The sequence below is a fragment of the Oxyura jamaicensis genome, chromosome 1 (genome assembly GCF_011077185.1).
Source record: "Oxyura jamaicensis isolate SHBP4307 breed ruddy duck chromosome 1, BPBGC_Ojam_1.0, whole genome shotgun sequence".
NCBI classification, from domain to species: Eukaryota; Metazoa; Chordata; class Aves; order Anseriformes; family Anatidae; genus Oxyura; species Oxyura jamaicensis.
Window position 1 is genome coordinate 187,144,434 of NC_048893.1, and position 23,607 is coordinate 187,168,040.

General features: G+C 37.8%; 1 protein-coding gene across 2 annotated transcripts in view; it reads left to right on the top strand.

Moving 5' to 3' along the window:
* Positions 1 to 23,607, top strand: part of RDX (radixin) — a 39,716-nt gene that overhangs the window by 11,863 nt on the left and 4,246 nt on the right. The window contains exons 3-12 of one of the 2 annotated variants that reach the window (XM_035326925.1): positions 6,161 to 6,244; positions 11,116 to 11,211; positions 13,241 to 13,515; positions 15,080 to 15,163; positions 15,644 to 15,790; positions 17,244 to 17,340; positions 18,004 to 18,167; positions 18,836 to 18,966; positions 21,901 to 22,061; positions 22,752 to 22,844. In XM_035326925.1, the coding sequence (XP_035182816.1) occupies positions 6,161 to 6,244; positions 11,116 to 11,211; positions 13,241 to 13,515; positions 15,080 to 15,163; positions 15,644 to 15,790; positions 17,244 to 17,340; positions 18,004 to 18,167; positions 18,836 to 18,966; positions 21,901 to 22,061; positions 22,752 to 22,844 (1,332 nt within the window). Of the gene's footprint in view, positions 1 to 6,160; positions 6,245 to 11,115; positions 11,212 to 13,240; positions 13,516 to 15,079; positions 15,164 to 15,643; positions 15,791 to 17,243; positions 17,341 to 18,003; positions 18,168 to 18,835; positions 18,967 to 21,900; positions 22,062 to 22,751; positions 22,845 to 23,607 lie in introns of those variants that run through there. The other variant, XM_035326934.1, reaches the window with a different exon arrangement.

Consider the following 23,607-nt stretch of genomic DNA (forward strand, 5'->3'; position numbering starts at 1 on the left):
TTAGATGTTGTAATAAAAGGTCCTTGTTTTTATGTGAGTGTTTGGGATTTTCTCTGAGGCTACTGGGTTAAATAGCATGAGTGAAAAAGCGTGTTTTGAAAAGGGTTAAAGTGATGTTAATGCATTGTCCTGAGATATTAAGGTAATGTGTCTGGAAAATACCTACTATTAAACATTTTCTTGTTCTATTGCTTCAGTAGAAAAATCTGTTTACTTTGTATTTGGAACAAAGTAGCTCTCCGTTCTTTTCACACAGCTCCCTTAGCATCTCCTCTACTTTCAAAATAAAATAATGTTGAGCCTTTCATGTTCTTAATTCAGGGCAAAATTAAGTTGCCATTAGTTTTTGTTCTGATCTCTATGTAAAAAAAATGCTGACTTCTGCTGTTTAATTAGGTCTTCGTTGCTGTAATCAAAATCGGAGCTGCTAACTAGGTAGGGCTATTTGCAACGTGCCTGGTTCTCTGCTTAGAGAAGGATAGAATATTTGTTGAATCTTATTTGTGGGCGTTTCTACCTAAAAGAACAGATACAAAATGTTTCTTAGCTGTGTGCCATTCTCCCAGATCTTCACCAAAAATAGAAACCTGGGGACTAAAATTAGGCATCATTAGTTGCATAACTGTTAATCATTTCATAGGCTAAGAAGATTAGGTGTAATTGACTGAAATTTTACTTGCATTTATAGGATGTAAGAGGAGTTAAAATTACTAGCTGTTTTGCTGATAGTTTGCAGCACTTTTCTGCAAGACTGCAAGACACGAAAGAGCAAGCATTATGCTATGTAGTAACGGGGCTAAATGTCAACGTTACTAAGCTTAAAACAATCCTTTTTTTGGACTACTTTGGCATTTTATGGTGTTTTCCATCCAGAAAGGGTAGCTGTCAGATTGTGGAATTATATGGGTGTTTAAAATTGAAATTAATATTTACAAGATGAAGTTAATTTCAGTGAAGTGGTGGTGTTGAAATGCTGTGTATTATAAATCCAGTTTTCATCAGAATGTTACTGTTTTGCGGGACAATGTTTGAGCTATATAGTGTAGTGTTTGAGTTACGGATTGAATAAATGATGTATTGCTGCAGCATAAATAGACAACTGAAGTCAGTTTGGAAAACTGTTTTCTTTTTTGTCTTTGAGTATGATCAAAATGTGTGGGCTGTTTTTCTGTAGCCTCTTCTGTTCCTAATGCTGTTTAATCCTCACCGTTTTACCTTATCTTGTTCTTTGATTGTTCTCTTCATATGTCTGCTTTGAGACTGATGTGTAGAGTGTGCTGTGTGCATTTGTGTGGTGCGAAAAGCCGTGGGACCAACATGCTGCTCCTCTGCTAACACAAATAGTATAACATTGTGATAGTATAGTAATCAGCTGGTTACTGTGGAAAAAAACTTTTTTCTGCTACATGACATATGATTGCAGATAAGAATTAGGCTGGTTTCTCTGGCTTTTGCATGTGACCAACTCATATTGTACTCATTAAAACAGAGAAAAACCACAGAAAGCCTTTTCCATATAATTTTAAATGTTTTCTTACTAGGTATTGGTACCTACTCAGCTTTGGATTTCTTGATGAAGGCTCAAGTGCCAGCCTCCTGCCATGGGCAGGGACACCTCCCACCAGCCCAGGTTGCCCAAAGCCCCATCCAGCCTGGCCTTGAACACCTCCAGGGATGGGGCATCCACAGCTTCTCTGGGCAACCTGTGCCAGTGTCTCATCACTCTTATAGTCAAGAATTTTCTTCTTATATCTAATCTAATTTTTCCCTCTTTTAGTTCAAAGCCATTACTCCTTATCCTACCTCTATACTTGGTCACAAAGAGTCCCTCCACAGTGTTCCTGTAGCCCCCTTTAGGTACTGTAAGGCCTCTGTAAGGTGTCCTCAGAGCCTTCTCTTCAGGCTGAACAACCCCAACTCCCTCAGCCTTTTCTTGTAGGAGAGCTGTTCCGTCAGCTTGGTCATCCTCGTTGCCCTCCTCTGGATACATTCTGTTATTTCCACGTCCTCTGGGCTTGTTCTAATAGTTCTGTGCATTATTCTTCAAATAACTGACCTTGTATGTATTATATATGCACTCTTCCTCTTTCTTTGACCAGTGTAGTCGTACATCTGAAGTGTGAGCTGGGCAGACATCCTGTATCCTTTGCATTAAAGCTCTGGATAGCTGCACAGGTGAAGCAGTGGCAGCACTGGGGTTTTCTTCACCCTCTGTGCTGTGGTTGGTGACTTCCTTGGGTGGGTATGACAGAGCTGGCCGAGGTGTGCTGCGCTGCCACCTCAGTGGCAGGCTGTCATGGGCTGGCTGCGATTCAGTGTGACACCTCCTGGTTTGAGGAGGAGCAGGAGGGGATCTTTCATGGTGTGGACTTTGAATCTTCTGGGAAGTTCCAGGTTAGCCACTTGTGAAGGCTATGATAGCTAAGGCTAAGGATGGCCCAGCTGTGATTGCATAGGGATCTCTAGGTCAGTAATACAAGAAGTAAATTGTGGCTCCAAAATGATGCTTAGGTGTAGCCACTGTTTAAACATCAAAAAAGTTTGCTTGGGCATATTCCTGTGAATAGTAGAACCACCTAGAGAGTTTCTTGATTAGGTTTCCTTAGAAAGCATCTACTCAGAGTCCAGTCAAAAATGCATGTAAATGAGATTTGTCGCAGCTCTTCCCCTGAACCTGTGCGCAGCTGAACTGGATGTGTGAAACAACTGAGGAGCTGAAGTCATCACCCAAGACCTGTCAAATGTTCTGTAGTAGTTCCTGAAGTTTGAAGGAAGAAGTGTAATCCTGGTGAGAGCAAGAGTGAATCACTGGCATAGCAACAGCCTTGTGGTACGAGGAGTGGTGGTGTTCCAACTTGTGCTGCAGGAAGCCTTAGTGCATTTCTCACCATTGTGAGAGGTCCACCCTGTTTGAGTGTTGGCACAGTGCAATTATGTTCAGACTAGTGACTGGCTTCATAATTTGTGCATCTTGTGTTCAGCTTGCTGTTGACCAGAACCCCCAGATCCCTTTCTGTGGGGCTGCTCTCCAGCCTCTCATCCCCCAGTCCGTACACATATCCAGGGTTGCCCCTTTCCAGGTGTAGAATCCAGCACTTGCTCTTGTTAAACTTCATTGTTGGTGATTGTCCAGATCTCTCTGCAAGGCTTCCCCACCCTCAATGGAGTCAACAGCTCCACCCAAGTTCATGTGTGAACTTGATCCAAAAATGACTTCAAGTCCTTCATCTAAATCGTTTATGAAAAAAAATGGCCCTAAAATGGAGCCCTGGGAAACCCCACTAGTGACAGGTCACCAGCCTGATGTAACCCCATTTACAAGAACCCTCTGGGCCCAACCCATCAGCCAGCTGTTCACCCATCTTATTGTGCTTTTATCTAACTGGATTCTGATCATCTTATCCAGAAGGATACTGTGAGAGACAGGATTGAAAGCTTTACTGAAATCCAGAAAGATTACATCAACTGGCTGGGTGATCTCCTTGTAGAAGGAAACAAAGTTTGTTAGATGTGACCTTCCCCTCATGAGCCCATATTGGCTCTGACCAATGACTGCCAATGTTTTCTAGGTGTCTTTTGGTAACTCCTTGAATAATCTTATCCATAATTTTACCAGTGTCACCTGAAGTGACACTGACAGGCCTGTAATTGCCAGGATCTTCTTTCTTGCCCTTCTTGAGAACTGTGACCACATTTGACAGCTTCCAGTCAACTGAGACCTGTCCAGATTGCCAAGACCACTGGAAAAATAATTGAGAGAGATCCTGTGATGACATCAGTCAGCTCTCTGAGTACTCTGGGATCTTCTGGGTTCAGTCTCAGGCTTTGCCAGCATAACCTGCTTGTTTTTCATGGGCAGAAATAAATGAAACCTTGAAACAATGTTAATGAAACACAAGGAGTTCCATCTGAATATGAGGAAAAACCTCTTTACTGTGACGGGGTGACAGAGCCATGGCCCAAGGAGAGAGAGGCTGTGGGGTCTCCTCCTTGGGGATCCCCAGAAGCCGCCTGGACATGGTTCTGGGCAGCTTGCCCTGGGTGTCCCTGCTTGAGCAGGGGTGGCACCAGAGGCTTCCAGAGGTCTCTGCCAACCTTAGCCATCCTGTGACTTTGTAACCATTATAAAGCTGTACAAGCTCAGTATTTGTACCCAAAAGCTAAGTTGGTCCAAATGTATACAGGAGGAAGACAGTATTTTTTTTCAAATCAAGAGTGTCATTGCCTTCGTAGGCCTCTTCATATAGTCTTACAGCACGCTGCTTCTTTTTTTTAGCCAGAATATCCAGAAGCAAACAGAATCTACAGTTTGTGTTTATTTTGCCTCTATATTTCCTGTTCATTATTTTACTATTTATTTTGAATGTTTTAGCTTTTGAAGGATACAGACTTTCACCTCAATTTCTGTAAAACAGCATTTGTTACTAGGATATTTATCTAAGAAGTCTTTGCAGCTTTAAAAAGCCTGCTGCAATTAGTTTAACGTCCTGTGCTTTCTAGATCTTCTGTGGCACTTCTTGTTTTGGCAATGCTGCTCTTATGTAAGAGTGCTTTGGTGTTTAATAAAGTTACATTTTAGCTTTATCCCTTGTAATTTGTTTTTAGCTGCTCTAAAGCAGACCTCCTTTTTAAAAGTTGAAGAGAAGTGTTTTTTTTTAAAAGAAAACAGTTTTATCTTGAAATGGGGGAGCAGAATATGAAGAAAACACTTATTTTTCCCTCCTCTTGACACACACACCCTCTATTTTTTTTCCAATAAAAGTTTACTATCTTTTCCTCCAAAGCCTTCAACTCTTGTTCTTTATCAGTACTTGCATGCAGAAGTTTTGCCAACCCCCTGCTATCTTCTTTGTTTGCAGGTCTATAACCTAGAGGTCCTCTGCCTCCTGCTACTCTTGTCTGGTGTATCCAGCTCATGGATACACAATGTTGTTTACCTTGACACAAAAGAAAGGGGTGAACAAGCTTAAACTGTTACACAGGGACAAACTTCTCTCCAGTTTTCTTTTTCACAGCTTAGATGTCTTCTGTGTAGTCTTACTGAGACTCTTCCAGGCTCACTTCTCAAAGTATTCCACCTGGTGGCAAAATTCAGGAAGTGGGTAATGGAAATGATTTACACAGGCATGGGTCAAGTAGTGTGAGAACCTGTAATACAAGCCCTAATTTATTCCTGCTCCGTATTTTACAGTAGAGAGAGAAATTAAAATGTGTGTGCCTTAAATAAGTTCCATGCTTCTGGTTTTGCATTCAGAGCAAAATAAATTTGATCTCTGATGCTTTATAATTCACTAAAGACAAATAAAACGTGATACTCGGACAGTAGGACAGAGGGCCATTCTAGCAGCAAGAAGCCAGCACTGTGTATTTAGTACTTGGTTCTGTTTCATGAAAATCCCCACCTCTGCATGTACCAGTTGAGGAAAAAATGGAACAGACCGTTTTTCCAAGGAAGGTAGGCTTCCAGATAGCACCTGGAGCATCTGACTGCTTGCTTTGGAACAGATAGAAACAGTGCCTGTCAGGAGGCATCTGGAAAATGGTTTTCCATTCCAGCAGATGGAAGAAGCTCATTGGAGGTTTTTCAGCCTCGTAGTAAAGCGATCAGATGGGATCAGTATAAGGGGAGCGACTTCTACAGTTCTTCCTTCCAGTGATGGAAAAGCTGTTACTGGGCTGTCCTGAGCATTGGTCCCAGACACATTAAAAAAGTTGAGCCTCTCAATATTGGAAATGGTCAGGCAGGAGACTGCCAAATACAAATACTTTGAAATAATAATGTGTGACTTGAACTTTATTTTGCACTTGTTTGGGAAGTTCATCAAAAGGTAGTGCCCCATAGCTTAATGCCAGAGTGTTCTTTGGGTGTTTAGGAGTAGTGTCAGCCATCCCATTAAGTTGATTTTTTTGAACTTTGTTCCTTTGTTTGACCTTCAAAGCCAATGTTAAACATTATGTCAAGTATGCTTGTATACAAAGTTAATAAGACTTTTTTTTTCAGATTGAAATTTTACATTTTTGTCTGATGTCTTCTGCATATGTACAAGACCATTGCAGTTGTTGAATTTGCTTGCCACAGATTGTTTTTTGCAAGGTAATTGCAGTATACAGAAGCATTATGTTGTTACAGTGTGATATGTATATTTTTTGTTTTCTTTAGATCAACGTCAGAGTGACCACAATGGATGCAGAGTTGGAATTTGCCATCCAGCCCAATACAACAGGCAAGCAGCTCTTTGATCAGGTAACTTATACATGTCTGTGATCCTGTACAAACACATCAATTAAGTGTTGTGGTTATTGAAGCACAGTTTGATAAAGCAGAAGTGTTCTCTTGTATAGGTTTCCATGATTTTCTGTAATGATCTAAGCTAAACTGTCAATTAGCTTGAACTTTGTTGTTAATTCTAATCGAATGCACTAAATTCAAAGGAAGTTCTGCATTAAAAGATGAACAATGGGGCCTCAGCAGAATCTTGTGTGTAGCACTGCTTTAAAGCAACAGTATTTTATGTCACAATATAGTTACAACTGCAATAAAAGTGTTAGAATTACTTGTATGAGAAATACACGTAGCCTTCACTTTTGTTTGCAAATGAATGTTACACAAAAATTAAGCAAAGTTAGAATCTTTTCTTCAGGAGTTGAATCTGTAGATGCTATTTCAGCTTTGAGTGTTTGAAAAGTAATGCTGTCCTATGATCCACTTCCTTTTTTAAAAACTTGAATTTCGGAGTGGAAAGGTGCAAGTGATGGCCTTTAATGTGCTTTTGGTTTACAGTCCCATCAGCACTGCATTCTCTCTTGATGGTGGTTTTATCTTAAACCAGCTAAATGAGCTAAATTAATGATTTCTTTAAAAAGGTTGTTCTGTGTGGTGTTAGCCATCGGAACCTTGAACTGTTATTTTTTTGATCCAGGTTGTGGAGTGTCTTAGATCCTGTTGAGAATTAAAGCTTGTTGATGCCTCACTTCTTTGTTCAGTGAGGAATTAAATTACTGTATATTATCTAAGCAGAAGATGCATGCATTTAGTTAAAAATACAGAAATATTCCAAGTTATTTTTCAAAACCAGTGTACATATATCAAATATTTGGTCTAGTAGGACTGTTGCTTCTGTCCACTCTACCATAGGTGCTGAGAGTATGTAGCACTGAGCATTTTAGAGAAAGTAATGTATACTTAGTTATACATGAGCTTAAAGAGTTCTTTAATAGGTCAGTTAAATGTCTTAGTATGTAAGGCGGAGAATTTCTGTGTTTTGTAACACTGAGCCTTTTATTTTATAGTACTCTTATTTGCCATTTTTGTTAGGAACAAGTCTGATCTACCTCTACCCCCTGCTCCTTTACCTAACATGAGTAGCAGTCTGTCTGCGGCCTCAACATGGGAGTAGGCTTTGTGACTCTCTGCAAGTCATCTTGAAGAAAGGAGGCCAGATGTATGGGCAGCTGTCCTGCTTTTTGTCTAACCCCACCATTAAATAAAAAGGGTGGTATTCTGCACAGCAGCCTGAAACTGTTGCCTCTCTTTTGCCAACCTTTGCTGCTATCTTCTACCCAGCAGCTCTGGGTGGGGTGACTTTCTACTGTGTAATGTCTTGTGCCCAGGTAATCAGCTTCATCCAAATTGGGGCTTTTGCAGACAGGGAACAAAGATACAGCTGGGAGTTCTTTTTTCTATCCTGGCACGTTCCATGTTCTCTACAGTTTTGTTCCTTAACTCGCTCTGTGGCTTTTGACATCTCACAAGCTCTTACAGTCACCTTGTGGAAGTTGAAAATTAAGTCAGACAAAATCAACCAGCATGGTTTTGTGTTATGAGAAAAATATTTTCAGCATGATCCGTACGTGATTTCCACAGAGTAACATCAAGAGCTGAACTGTATTGCAAACCCAACATAGCACTTTCATACAAAAAGTATGCTATTTCTCTAGGAATTTAATAGCACTGTTATTGAGAGAATTGGTCTGCCAGGCTCATGATGAGATGGTGGACGTGACTTGTTAGCTTTTGCTTGCAGAAGACAACCTGTCCACGATTTTAGCTGTTGTCTAGTGTTACTTTGGTTTTGGTGAACAACTTGTCCTTTCTTCAGTCAATGGTTCTTTCAACTTTTTAGTTGCTGTTTTCTGGAGTTGTTGATCTGTTTCCTGTTCTTTGTGTGTTCATCTTAATCTGCTAGCATTCAGTGTTTCTGATGGCTTTCTCTTTTCTCCTCCGTTGTGAAACATAATGATGTTCTTTAATGCACAAACCAGTTTATTTTAGTGACTCCTACTCTTTCAGGAGGTGTCTTAACATATTTTTCATTAGTCTTTTTGACCATCCTGCCAGTGCTCAGGATGGTCAAGAGAAGTTCTGTCCTCTTTTTATCAACCAATTTATTATCTCTGATTTTCCTGGGAGAGAGAATCCTGGGGTGGGTGCCTTTCCAGTCTGGTGGCAGAGGTGGGAGTTGTCTTGTTCTTTCCAGTAAGGTGTTAGCACCAAGCAGCAGAACTGGTTTCCCGTAGTTTCCATTTAGGAAGAATGGGAGAGTTGTCTCCTTTATTTCAAGTTAAACCCCAGCTCTCCTTTCTGAGTATCTCAGAAACCTCAATTATGATTGATCTTTCCATGGTTGACTAAATGGAATTCCTGCTAGGTTTTCTTCATGTGAATGTTTTGATTTGCCAAAACACGTATCTGTTTTCTAGTCACTTTTCTTCTCCGAGAGTTTATTACCCGTTAGTTGTCAAGCTGTGGGATATGATGGTGGATAAATCTGTTTTACAGATGTGATGAAAATTTGCCTGAAGCTACCTAATAAATCTTCTGAGCCTGAATTATAAATCAGACTCCTAAGTTTCCCATTGCGTACTTTCCGTATCACACCACTGGTGTGTACAAGTGCTTATATTATCATGTTACAAAGTTTCAGAAATCCTTTTCTTTGAGCTGAGAGGCAGCGACAGACCGTCCTTTTCCTTATTTCCTGAGGTAGAACAAGCTCATGTGTAAGCTGTGTTCAGTATTGACTTACAAGCACGCGTAACTTTGCAGAAGGCAACCTGTGTGTTTTGAATAATGTGCAATGTGCTTCTCAGCTGAAGGGCAGTGGCTAGCAGTGAGAGTGAAATGTTTTGACAGGAGCATAAGCACTTGTCTCATGCCTTATGGGCAGAGCTGTTCAACATCTGCAGTTCTTACTGACTGATGTTGCAGCTCAGAGTGCTGAGTAGGTACTGAGGGTTGACTTGGACAGCTGCAAAGTAAAGAGCATTTGGAGTCATCTGCTGAAGCCGTAAGTAGTTTAATCAGCATCACACCAGAGATCTGTGCCAAAAGAAGCAGCAGGATGCCAGATTCAAATGAGGACAATAGCAGAAACATAAACTTGCTCAGTTGTTCCAAAGCAGGAACATAATGTAGGAATTTTCAAGCAAATAATTGTTCACTAAAGAATCAGTTTGGATCCATGAGCGTTGTCCGTTCTGTGCCTTGATGGAGCTTGAAGGTGGAAGGGTAGATGATGGAATAATAAAGGTGCACTTGAGTGACTGTTAAGTAGTAATACACACGTTCAAGGGATCAGAAGTAAGTTTGCACAGCAGTCTTAATTATGACATTCTTCTAATTTTCCAAATCTTAATTTTGCAACCCGCTAGTACTACTTAAAAGTGGAGGAGGATCTATGTGTAAAATTCTATTTACTTCATATGCATCTGAATGCTTCCATAAAACAGCCTTCAGTAAACCAGCTTGCCAGCATGGTCCAGCCTGAGAACATACGTAAGTACTGCCATACCGCATCTTTTGGAGCCAGAGTTTACAGTTTTTTTTTTTAATAATCTTTGCTGGACCTTTCTGATTGATTGCTTACTGAATCCATGTGTACTCTCACTATGCAAAAGACTTGCAAGATAGTTCCACAGTTTTATTATATGCTGTGCAGTAAAAGTGCTTCTTTTTGTTTGCTTTGAACCTGCTATTTAATGATTCAGTTGATTCTCATGATGTAAGAATTATTAGAAATAATGAATAATCATTCTTTATTTTCCTTCTACCTGCCATGTGAGTTTTAAAGACACACATCGTATTTCCCCCCTTCCTCATTTCTCTGTCTGTAGCTTTAGTTCTGGTCTCGTCTATGCTGAAAATGTTCCATATCACTGATCGTTCCTTTTAACATTTCTGAAACATTTCCAGTGCTGAAACATCATTTTATAAAGTGACACGACCAGTCTGTATGTAGTATTAGAGATGTGGGAAGACCACAGACCTGTATAATAGCATGATGTCATTGGAGCCTTTTTCTTTTGCAACAAGTACTCTGTTCACAAGATTAAAATTGTTGTGTTCAGTTCACAGTATTTTAGTTCTATTAAATATCATATTTTACTGAAGTTCATCTTTTTTCCCCATTGTTCATTCAGAGATCTTTATGGAAGGTTTTCTACAGCAAATTTTGTCACATCAATTTCTTGTTGTTGTTGTTGGATCACCTATGAAGTCTTGCAGGACTTCCCTAGTGGTTGCACTACAAGTAATCAGTGTCTATTGCTGGAATTGGTTATTTCTTTTTAACTCATTTATCCATAAAAAACCTTCCCTTTATTCAAGGACATTTTGTTTCTTTAATAGCCATTGGTGATAGCCTGATCAGAAATCTTACAGGAAATCCACATACAATTTATCAGCCAGATTATTCTTATCCCTTTTATCATTAACTCAGAAGATCTCAAAAATATCTGAAGGAGGTGATGCATCCTCTTTACATCATACTTGTCCCTAAGTATTATTCTTTACTATAATTTCACCGATTATCTTTTATTGAAGTGGACCTACTTGTCTGTAGGTCTGCAGATCACTTCCCAGACCTGATTTCAAAGATCAGGGTCCTCGTTTGCTGCCTCTTATTCCTTAGGTGTTGAGGATGATACATGCAGTAAGCTGCACACTCCAGCTGGTAGTTCAGCAACATGGTGTTAGAGTTTATGTAGAACATGTTTTGCTCCTTTTTTTTATGTTAAACACTTAATTGTATTTCAATTTGAGATGGTTTATATAGCTCAACCATAAAAAATTCCTGCTGTACAGATTACTGATGATTCTGGGTCACTTATCTTTAGGTGGTAAAAACCGTTGGTCTTCGTGAAGTCTGGTTTTTTGGGCTACAGTATGTGGACAGCAAAGGCTACTCAACTTGGCTGAAGCTAAATAAAAAGGTAATAATTTCCTGACACTTTAGCAAATGTGTAGTTATAAACAGGCTTTTATAAGACTTGATGCTTTGTTGTGAGTGAGATATCTGGCTTCAGATTTAGCCAAGAAGTTGTTTCTCATTTGCTTTAAATTACAAAATGCGGTCTTAAGTTTGATTAGTTAGAAAGGAACAGAATCGTATTGCAAAACTACATCAACAGTTAATTTGTGGATGATTGGAAGTCACTTTCTGTGTTTCTAGGACCACGGTGATGTATGCGTTCAGAAAACTTCCATTCATATGACTGTCTTGTTTTCAGGTGGCAAAATACAATAGAATAAATGTTCATAGTTTATAAGTATTTAAGCTTCAGAAATTTGCATGTAGCTATAGATTTTTGAGCAAGGCACCAATAGTAGGTTCCTAACCTTCCACTTAGGTATCTAAAATCCAACACGCAAACTGTGGGATCATTTTTATTTTGTTTTCCCCAACGGCACGGAACTGCCAGGTATTGGGAACCAGATCGTTTTATTTTAAATTTTATCTATGGTTTGGTTGTCGCTTTTTAATATTGGTTGTCACTTTTTAATATTAAAATTATTTAGTATTAATTAATGGCACTGCTGAATAAAGGGATTCTTTGAGTTAAGTTTAATCAAGAATATGTTCGTTGAATTTTAGGAAATAATTTGGGATTTTTTTTTAGGACTAGGTCCTACTGCTTTTATATAATCTTTACTTCTCCTCTGTGATAAGTCTACTGAGTTTAACCACCAAAGCTGTCTCCTGCAGATTAATATCTATATCTTGTTTTGTGCAATAAAGATTATACTGCTACAAACATTTTGTTAGTCCTAATGGCAGAACTACATTATCTGATGTATCATGCAGTTAAAAATACATAAAAAGTTACTCTATAAAAGGTCTGTAGTAAGTCAAATTGCTTATGCAGGAGCAGCAAGGGTGTACTAACTTCTTTAACTTCAGCTAAGGTAGGGAATTGCCTTTTAATCACAGAACAGATGTACAAATATGGTTTTATTATGGCAAGAATGGAACTAATCGTTGGTGAGTTTAAAGTGAAATACAGTATATGTAAATCAGAGCTCTATGGGCAAGAATGAAAGCAAGCAAAAGATGTAAAATTAACATCTGAAATGTAATGCTTAAGCTGCCTGAGGTACGTGATTAAATGGTTGTTATTTATAACTTTTGGTGCTTCCTATGAGTTGAGCAAACAAACATGATTTCATGCATAGTGAAGTTCTAAAAGGACTGCTTGTGCACATAAAATTAAATACATGATAAAGTGCTTTTATAGGTGAGATGTCTGAGATTTATTCTCGATGCACCTTTTAATAATCACAGTACTCACTGCTAGGATTACTGTAACTGTTGATTTTTTGTTTTAGTCATAGTGAGTTCTGAGGGTTGAGCTCAAATAAAACAGGAGACCTATTTTTCATATAGAGATTTGAAAAATAACATCTTGAAGTAGACAGCTGTTTAAAACTTGTAAGCTGACCACATCTGCTCTTCACCCAAATGCTGATAAGGCTTATACATAAGTTCTAGGAAAATGTGATGAGTAGAATTGTGGTTTTTCCATTGGCACAAAGCTTATGTGCTTAGTTCAGTAGTTCAAAGACTTCTTGTAAAAGAATCCAGCTTTACACTTAATGTGCAGTAGTTCTTGCTAAAGAAATCTTATTAAACCTGTTTTGATATTTACTGCAGTTCATCCATGGATATAGCTTCAGGTTTTTTGTTATGTATTTACAACTTGTTCTCCAGATCTTTATTGTGATAAATACACTCGGGTAGACAAGAAGCTCTCACACAGTCTTTGAATAATGTTTCAAAATTGTCTGATTTATGCAAATTGGTGTACTTGATTCAGTGCCCTGTGAATCTTCAGTGAGTTGTACTGTGGGCTTGTCAAGAAGTTCTGGATTTCAGTGCGCAGGAGCTTACAGCCAAGCTATTTGTATTTGATATAGCACTTAGTGCTCTTTTTGTTTTCATTTACTTTATTTTTCCTCCCTTAGGTAACACAGCAGGATGTAAGGAAAGAGAATCCTTTGCAGTTCAAGTTCAGGGCCAAGTTTTTTCCAGAAGATGTATCTGAAGAGTTAATTCAAGAAATAACACAGAGACTTTTCTTCCTGCAAGTCAAAGAAGCTATCTTAAATGATGAGATATATTGTCCACCAGAAACTGCAGTTCTTCTGGCTTCTTACGCTGTGCAGTCCAAATATGGAGATTACAATAAGGAGATACATAAACTAGGCTACCTAGCCAATGACAGACTCCTCCCTCAGCGGTGAGACAGACCATAAATATATGCTTTTGCATCATCTGCTGTATATGAACTTGCAGCGCACTTGTTATTGTAAAATATTAAGTGAAAATGTGCATTTAATGGTAACTTTCTTAAAGAGATACATGTTGTAGTAGTAGAATTTAGGAGGAAATGATATCCTGTTTCTGATTGTGATGCCTGCCTGTGAATATTGGATTGCTTGTGTACAACACAAATTCAAATGCTTAGGATGCTCCTTTTCAGTAGACAAATGTTCAGGTGATTTCCCAGCATGTTTTCAACCAATAGTGTGGCAGTTTGCACTGAGTGAACACATCTTTTGTATTCATTCTAACATTATTCCTGTTTTGCCTCCTGTCACCAGAGATTTGCCAGAAAGCTAACAGGTACATAATTAAGGTACTTCAGAACAATGTAATGACAAAAATATTTGTTTCCACAAGTAGACTAGCATTGTAAAATTTTACTGAGAAAGGTGAGAAGACCTTCAGTTCTTCTTAACTATAGAGTTGTGCAGTATTTTGACCAGTGAATATACTTCTTGGCTCAAAAGTAATGAGTTGGGTAGCAACAAGACAGAAATTCCTTGATTTCTCTTTTTGTCAGAGCAGTACTTGCATACCTGCTAGCCGTGCTTCTTTAGGAGCATGTGAAGAAATAGTGGAGGGGACCAAATGTTGAGATGGCTGTTTATTTAGACAGAGTTGCAAAATGAATGAGAGAGGTCCTATAATAGAAGTACTGTATCAGTATATTCTGCATCAATCTCTTTATTCCTTATTGTAGTTCCCTAAAAATGTAGGGAAAAGTAGTAAACTGTTCTTTTTCTGAGTAAAGAGAAAGGAAGGAAAAATAACTATTCTGACTTCTTTTAGTAAGAATGTCTTAGTTTCTTTTTATTTAATACACCTTAAAAATAATTTCTCTAAAGAATGCTTGAGAAGCTAGCCACATAGAGTAAAAGCATAAAAAGTCACCATACACTTTTGATTTCTTACTGCAGTAGTACATTGCAAGTTCTAGGTAGGTCAAAATATATCTCCATCATTGCAGCCTGCTGTAGTTCTCTAAAAATCAAATTTCTGAAACTGCTTCACTACTGATTTTAATGTTTTTGTTTTGTTTTTAAAAAAACACAACATAGCCTGCTGACTTGTTTTAATGTGCTATGTTTTCTTCCAAATGACAGCAGAATGAAAGCTTGAATGTGTCTGGGAATATATAGAGATTAATTTGTGGCATTGTTGTATGAGGATTTTATAGGCTTGTTTTGGGGCATTCCAAACGTTACGCTTTATGGCTTTATTGAAAGTTGAGATATGCCATGCTGTCACTTTTATAATTCAAAGAGTATATTATACAATGAAAAAAGAAGTGAATTCACACTGTTTTAAACTGCATATTTTTCGAAATTTGAAACTTCTGGGTCTGGGTTAAAGGTGAGTATATAGGAAGTAATGTTTAAACTTAATTAAAGCATGTGTTATTCCACAAGGTTGTTTTTTTTTTTTTTAAAAAATAATAATGGTAGCCAGTGTAATTTAATAACAATTTCTATTCACAGTGTATTAGAACAGCACAAACTGACAAAAGAACAGTGGGAAGAAAGAATACAGAACTGGCATGAAGAGCACAGGGGAATGCTAAGGTAATTGCTTAAATGTTCCTAGACCTTTTAGGACTTTATTTAATTAGAATGTATTTTATGAGGTGTTATTTTTTCTTGGAAACGTCTTTCTTATTCTCTTCTGGCTGGTATAGCCAGTTGTCAAAAACTTCCATGAAATCTTAGGTGAGAGTTGAGTTTCCAGTTGGATTATTGGTTACCTACATGATTTCTGATAAGGCTGTCAACTGCTTTTGTCTGCAGTCGCCTACCTCTAAAATATTAGTGTTTTGTTAGTCCACAGGCTGAAAACACAGAGTACAGTGATTTAAACTGTATTTGAGTATTAGGGTGTCCACCTCTACAAGTACCTAAATCAATGTACATGTGAATTTCAAGGAAGAGAGGTTTGATGCCTACCTAAATCTCACACTAGTTACTCTGCAGTTCCCTTATTCTTACAGTGTATTTTTGATTTGTCCACACTTACCTGTTTACATTTGTTATTCCTCTTTTCATCAGGGAAGATTCTATGATGGAATACCTTAAGATAGCACAAGATTTGGAAATGTATGGAGTCAACTACTTTGAAATAAAGAATAAAAAAGGAACTGAGTTGTGGTTAGGAGTTGATGCTTTGGGTTTGAATATTTATGAACACGATGACAAGTAAGTGGCTAATACTCATTTTCTATTCTGTCCTTGGAGATGCTACCTGAGATTATACAAAAAACACCTTACTGTGTTTCAGGAACATCAGCAAAATAGATTCCCAAAGACCTTCTTTCTAATCTATGTAAAAGATAGAAATTAACTGCTGAAATATTTGAATTTTACAGAAGAAATAGCAATTGAAAAGAAGGGAACAGCAGAACAGTTCTGTGTAAACCTACATCCATATTTAGCAACGTAACTTCATGATAGAGCATTTTTATATGGGTTCCTTCTGTACTTCTCACTCTCTCAAGTCTTCCTTTTCAGTCAGAATGAAAAGGACACTGAGAAGCTGAGCAATATGTCTGAGAAACATTTTGCAAGAACAGCTATTAGGATTAGAGCTGTTAGATACCAAAGTTTTTCATACTCTAAAAGCAAAACCTTTTAGACGTCAGGGAAAATAGATGGATCTTGGATCCTGATAAAGAGATAAAATTATTTTGTATTTGAAGAGGGATAAAGCTAAAATGTACGAAACTTAAGAGTCTTAAAACAGAAGAACAGACTCATTCTTTTATTTCTTTCCAGACACTTCTATTATTAGAATCTGATGTTAACAGTACTTCCACAGTGATTTGAAGTAAAACATGATGTATCAACACCAGATAAGAGCTGTCAGCTGAACTGTAATTTCATGCTCTCTGATGTATATACTTCCTAACAAAATTCTGCAAGCCTTAATTGCCATTAGATGGCAACATAACTCCTGAAAGATGAAGAAAATAGTCAGGCAATGTTCAGATCAGGTTGAATAATCAGCTAATTTTTGGTATTATTTTACTCCTGATAGTTAGCAATCAAACGTTTTAAACATTTGTATTTAATATAAACTGGGAAAAAAAAAACCTTTTTGTGCCCATGGAGAACAATACTTAGTTATGCAGTTGGTGCAAAGCATTGGAACTGTTCCGGAACTTAATTCTACTTAAAACGCAAGTGGATGAAATTCAGTTTGAACTTTGGGAATGTAAGAACACGCACGTATCTTACAGCTGAGTTTAAAACAAAGTACAGCCTTCCTGAAGGCTAATCTAATTTCAGCCTTTGGGATGTCAGACTTCTCTAAGGGTATATACTCATCGATATAGTTACCCTTCTTACAGAAGGAAAAATTATCACTGACTTATAAAGAATCAGTGTGTGATTGTGCTGTGTAGCATGTATTTAACGATAGTAGAAAAAGTCACCATTTGAAATTTCTGAATTCCTCCTGTTGAAGTGCTGCATTAATATGAAACATTAATTTGATGGGCACGTAGTAGTATATGGAGTTGTCTACCAAAATGTCCTTAAACTGTTGTGCATGTGATTGTGTAGCAGTCAAAACAGTACAAAATTAAGTCTTAAGCATTAGTGGATATAAATTAAATACACTTCTTTTAATGAGAACTTTTTCTCTTTGAAGGTTGACACCCAAGATTGGTTTTCCATGGAGTGAAATAAGAAACATCTCTTTTAATGACAAAAAGTTTGTCATAAAGCCAATTGACAAAAAGGCCCCCGTAAGTACTCTGTAGAATACTATGCCTTTGTATATCAAGAGTTTTAAGCCTTAAGGCACCTGCTCTGGCACTGTGGTATGAGTAAATATTTGTATGGCATTTATTTTTCATATTGGTAAAATAGTAATCAAAACCAAGTTTTAATTGTGAAGTATGGTATGCTTATTTTCCCTTTCCTCATTCTGGCTGACATTCTGGTAAGACTTTTTCTTTTTCTCCTCCTTTTCCTTTTTAAACCAACTAATGTTTTGTGATGAATTGAAAAGCTGTAGTGTAGCACGCTAAACTCCCTGTATCCCCTCTGTTTTTTTTTAACTTGTATTATGGTAGAATCTTTCATGAAACTCTCTGGGGCAAAGCAGTAAGTTAACTTACTATATTGAAACAGAGTAGAGAATAGCCTTACATTTAGAAGTTTAAATAAATTAATGTTGGGTAAAATAGCTAACCTCTATGTAGAGGAAACCAGATGGGATTTTGAATTTATCTTGCAGATTCCTTGCAGTAACTAGGTTTATAGACTTAATGTGTTGAATTGCTCACAGGAGAAATGTCAAAATGTTTGTAAATTTAAATTTAACAAATGCAGGTCTGCAGTGATACTTCGAGTCTCATCACAACTGAGTGTTTAGATTAATGGATATGCTGCAATTATTTTTATAGGATTTTGTTTTTTATGCACCTCGTCTAAGAATTAACAAGCGGATTTTGGCACTGTGTATGGGAAATCATGAATTGTACATGAGGAGGAGGAAACCTGATACAATTGAAGTGCAACAGATGAAGGCCCAAGCTAGAGAGGAGAAACATCAGAAACAATTGGAAAGGTAATTAACAAACTTTCATGAAACTGAAGAAAAATTCTTCTGTCCTTCTAAGAAAACTGAGTCATAGAATATCAGGCATCCTAGCATTTTAGAAAAGACGTTTGCTTTTCTTCCTGTAACATGGTTCACCTGTCTTAATAGAAAGCTGTATCCTTGTTGAGCTTTCAGCATAGTAATAGTAGCTGTACCGTTGTTTCTCATTAAGTCTTTTTGTGAAACAGTTTTAAGTCTCCATCGCTTGATTCTTAGGGACTTTTATACTCTACAGGTGAATCATTAAAGCAAGTTCAGTGAAGAAAATCGTGATTTACCTTTTGTATACTCTAAAAAATAAAGACAATTGTTATTTCTAGTCCAGATGAAACATCAGTTGTGTAAAAAATGTAACTGTAGCTTTGGATTTATGTGGTTGAGCCATAACCAATGTTGCTAAGCAATTCTTGTTCCTAAATTATTTTTCTGTACAGCATGTTGAAATAATGAAACTTGGTTCCTCTGTTTGCATTGTAAAATGAATTCAAAGTATTTAGAATTTTGTACTTCTGTTCTAGCTGAGTAAACTAAAATAATATGCTACCAGAATCCTAAGACTAGAATTTAATCTGCTTGATGTTAAAAAACAAAACAAACAAACAAAAAACAAAACAAAACACTTGTATTATTTTCAGGGCACAACTAGAAAATGAGAAGAAGAAAAGGGAGATAGCAGAAAAGGAAAAAGAAAGAATAGAGCGTGAAAAGGAAGAATTAATGGAACGCTTAAGACAAATTGAAGAGCAAACAATGAAAGCTCAGAAAGGTGAGCTCTCACTGGTCCTGGATTTCTTATAGCTGATGACACTGTTTAGTTCATTTGGGTAGTGAGGTTCCGCAGTTCTCTTGGTGTGTTTTTCTGTGTTTTTTTTTTTTTCCAACTTACTAAAATAACAGCAAAACTTAATGCTGTGTTTGTGATTTAAGAACAGCTGTTCTTCTTTTCAATGTTAAAAGTTGAAAGTTGGGGTGTGTGGGTATGTGTGTGCATCATATGAAAGCAATTTCTGATTTTAGCAAGAGTGGTTTTTTAATAAAATGGAAGTTAATGAGTATACAGTTCAACTCAAACCTGTGAAGTACTTGACATGCTGAAAACCTGAGGCTGGAGGGGGGCTCTGAAGATTCAAAGTAATTCATCTAGGATTTTGTTGAATATAACTTCTCATTTGAAAGTTCCTTAGCCTTTTGTTTTCCCATTCCCGTGTAAGATTTGAGAATTTTAAAAACTAAATTTTTGTCAGATTTTAGTGAATAAGCTATATTTAGTGAATAATCATGGTTCTTTGTGTTGAACTACTCTGTACAGTCCATGCCTCAGCTGCTTTTCACTCGCTCCTTTCCGTACTCTTTTTTTCTGCTTCAGTTTTGGTTAATATTCATAGAAGTTCTGTTCTTCCCTCTTCTGGTCACAAGTCGTGTCTTCAGGTGTGATAAGGGGAATCTCTGGCTACATCTATGCAAATAAATGGCATATCCCTGGCACTGTTTTCTAGCTCTACCTCTGTACTTTTTAATATTTCAGTGTAGAACAGGGTGGACACACCCAGACAGCTGACATCCCAGCTGGGCTTTGGAATTGTTCAAAGGAGAGGTTTTTAGCCCAGGACATCACAGTGTCAGGGTGACTGTGAAGATTTAATTGTGCGGATAGTGAGTTCCAGTGTTTGGTAGCATCTCCTGCTGCTGTTTAGCCTGGTATCATGGAAGTTACCATCAGCAGCAGCATGGTGAGCAGTTCGCCTGACTGTCATATTATTGTCTCTCCATCACTAAATCAACTGCTGACATCAGGTGTTTGTTCTTCTGCTAGGGAAAAAAAACACAGGCACATTTTCAGTAAACAACAGTGAGTAGCTAGTACATCTTACAAGTCCTTGAAAGATGTGTATACGTTTGTAACTTGGCTAAACCTAGAAACTTTTCACCAGGCACCGAAAAGGCACTTCTGTTGATGTAAAGGCTGTCCTCTGCGAATTCCAGCCCTTGCTTAAAATCATGAGTAAGACAGAGCTGCTCTGAGAGAAGATTGAAACCTTTTTATTCTGTGGGCTTCGTGTTTTGGATTTTTTGATGATCTGAGGAAATAAGTTTTATGTTTCCTCTATTAAAAAAAATAAAAATAAATCACATGTTTGGGTCTAAATTTTAAATGAACAAAAAAGCAATCCTAGGCAGAATGTTTGGCAGGGGAAATGTCAGCTGAAATATTTTTCATGAAAGTATAGACATCAGGGAACCTTGAAAATAAGCAGTGTTTCCAGAGCTACTCTGACTTGGTGATCATATTCTAATTGTTGCATTTCCAAAGACAGGACATCAGGATTGGTGCTAAGCATGTCACAACCATTAATTTCTGGAGAACTTGACAGAAATCACACTGTAGCTTAGAGTTCTTGAGAGCTGTGTTACTGAATAAAACTTAGGAAGTTTAACTTTGTTCTTAGTTTGTCTATGTCATTCAGGGACAGGAATCAGAATAGGATTTTTTTCATCTCAAATTGTTTCATTATATTGAGTGAAACAGTATACTTGATCTTCATTTTAATAAAGAAAAATTAATGTTCTTGCTAAGTTAGAAATTGTTCTAACACACTTCATTTGGAAATACCTTTAGTTGTAAATTACTTACAATAGAAATCCCTTGTTAGTATTTCTTTTAACGTGCATGTTACTAGGAAAACTGTTCTGTAGGAAAGAGTATAAATGTGTAACTGTCAAAGAAACTAGTACGAAAAAACAATTCATTGATTCTGAACAAATTATAGTCTGTTTTCTGATACAGTGCATAATGGTCACGTGGTAGTAGTTATTAGCCTTCTTTTCCTATATGGACTAGTGTTTATGTGAATGGTGCCTTTGTTCTGTAGTTGATACGGTACTTAAGCATTTTCCATCTTCACTGGAAGACTTCATCCTTTTGAATAGTGTTTTAAACATTCATGCATTTTATTTAATTTTATAAGTACTGCATTTGTGCAACTCCACATATTTGTAATGCCATACCCCTGATTCTGGCCTTCAAATTTGGATTATCGGAAAAAAACAAGTTCCCTGTGCAAATCTTCCTTTGAAATTACAGAAGTGGTAGATTGTTTCTTCCTATTTCTCTTATATCATGGTTTTGCCCATTAGCTTGTAATGTTTTGCTAATCGGGCAGCTAGACAGCTATTATCCCTTCTTTGATTTAAGTTTTTCCTCTTTGCATCTTTTTGAAGTTAGCTCTGTTCTCTGACCTTTCCAATGAGTCATGTTGGAGATGCATGTCTAAATTGTCAGTTGCAGTTATTGTTTGAAGCATTTTAATAGAGCAGGTGATTTTCTGACTTGTTTTATGGTAACAGGATGATTTATTGTATATAAAAACTTCTCACATAATTGAGAGGGAGTATACACTTAGTGACAGAACTAAATTAATAAAGATGAGTTGATACTTTTCTGAAACATTGGGCTGTCAGTCAAGTGAGATGAAATATATCCAACATACGTTTCAAAAGGGGAGAATAAAAATCAGACTTGGAGTGTAGCTCAGGGGAACATGATAACTCTTCTTGGCTCAAATCAGGCTAACTTGAGGCAGCCTTGTAAATCTTTGTCAATTTTCCACCTTTATTTTGAGTATATTTTGGCTGTTATCTGTGTTACATATGAGTAGGAGTTAAGTAACGATGTATTGTCTGCAAACTTTCCCTACCACAGAGCTAGAGGAGCAGACTAGAAGAGCTCTAGAACTGGATCAAGAACGAAAGCGTGCAAAAGAAGAAGCAGAGCGCCTGGAAAAAGAGCGTCGAGCAGCTGAAGAAGCTAAAGCTGCTCTAGCCAAGCAGGCAGCTGATCAGATGAAGAACCAGGAGCAACTAGTAAGAATCTTTAACCCTACATTAAAGAAATGGAAAAACATAGTTGGAAATCTAGACTTTGGATTTGGTTGCATCTATTTTGTAAAATGGACAAGTATGTGAAATGCTCTATGCTTTGTTACAGATTGTTGTGGGACATAGTATAAAAAATAATAAAACCCTTATGCTCGATTTTGCTCTTTGCAGCAGTATCTTCTTATATTCTGTGCTAGATGGCTTCTGTTCAAAGATTTGCACGTACTGAGAGGCACAAATTTTAGGAGAGTATTTCTCAACTATAAAACGGCTTTTGGTCTTCCAAGTCAGCACACAATGCTGAAGGCAAGATGTAGCTTGAGAGAGCTGAGATTGTGATCCAGAGTCATCAGATTTTTGGTGGAACTTTTAAAGCTGTATTAAACTGAAACAATGCCAAATGGTAATTTGTACCTGCAGCTCTTTATTTCCCAACAAGTTTGGAAGTGCAGCAGACATACATGTATGTGTGTATATATATGTATATGTGTGCATGTCTCTGGACTTATTTCTATCAGGCAAGATTACTGCTTCTCTCCCTCTGTCATGTATATTTAAAATTTCTGTTTTGAATAAACAGAAGTGATGGATAACTGCTGTGATCCAACTTGAAAATAGTCAAAGGCAGAACCAAAATAGTATTGAACTAATTTTTTTTGTTTGTTTTTGTTTCAGGCAGCAGAACTTGCTGAATTCACTGCCAAGATTGCACTTCTAGAGGAGGCCAAGAAAAAAAAAGAAGAGGAAGCCTCAGAATGGCAACACAAAGTAATGAGCTCATGCTGTGTGAAGTCAGAACTTCAAAGAAACTAAGGGAGATGAGTGCAGGAATACCAGTGGAAGTCCGTGGGGTTGAGTCTTACTCCCTTAGGCTTTAGAGAAGCTTTTCTTAAAGGTTTTTGTTCTCTAGTCTTTTGAAGCCAGCTTGACTTTAGAAGTCATCTCTTAATAGTAGATAGACATGAAGGGGGAGAGGGGGAATTCTCATCGCAAAGGTGTGATCAAAGATTTGAAATGGCTTCCGTACGTGTGGTTATGGGATAGGTTGCATCTTTGTGCTGGAAAAGAAACACGTCAAGAGAGGTATAAAAAAAAAAACATGAGTGGTGGTGAAAAAGAGGAAACAGAATTAGAACAAAGGCACATAAAATGTAATGAGACCATCATTTAAATAAAAACTAAATTCTCAGCACTGGTGAGGCCACGCCTTGAGTGCTGGGTCCAGTTCTGGGCTCCCCAGGACCAGAGGGACCTGGGCACACTGGAGAGAGCCCAGCACAGGGCCACCAGGTTGGTGAAGGCACTGGAGCATCTCTGCTGTGAGCAGAGGCTGGGAGAGCTGGGGCTGCTCAGCCCAGAGAAGAGGAGTCTCAGGGGGATCTCATCCCTGTCCCTACATCCCTGAAGGGAGGGTGCAGAGAGGCCGGAGCCAGGCTCTGCTCAGTGGTGCCCAGTGCCAGGACAGGAGGCCATGGGCACAGCCGGGCACCCAGGAGGCTCCCTCTGAGCACCAGGCAGCACTTCTGTGCTG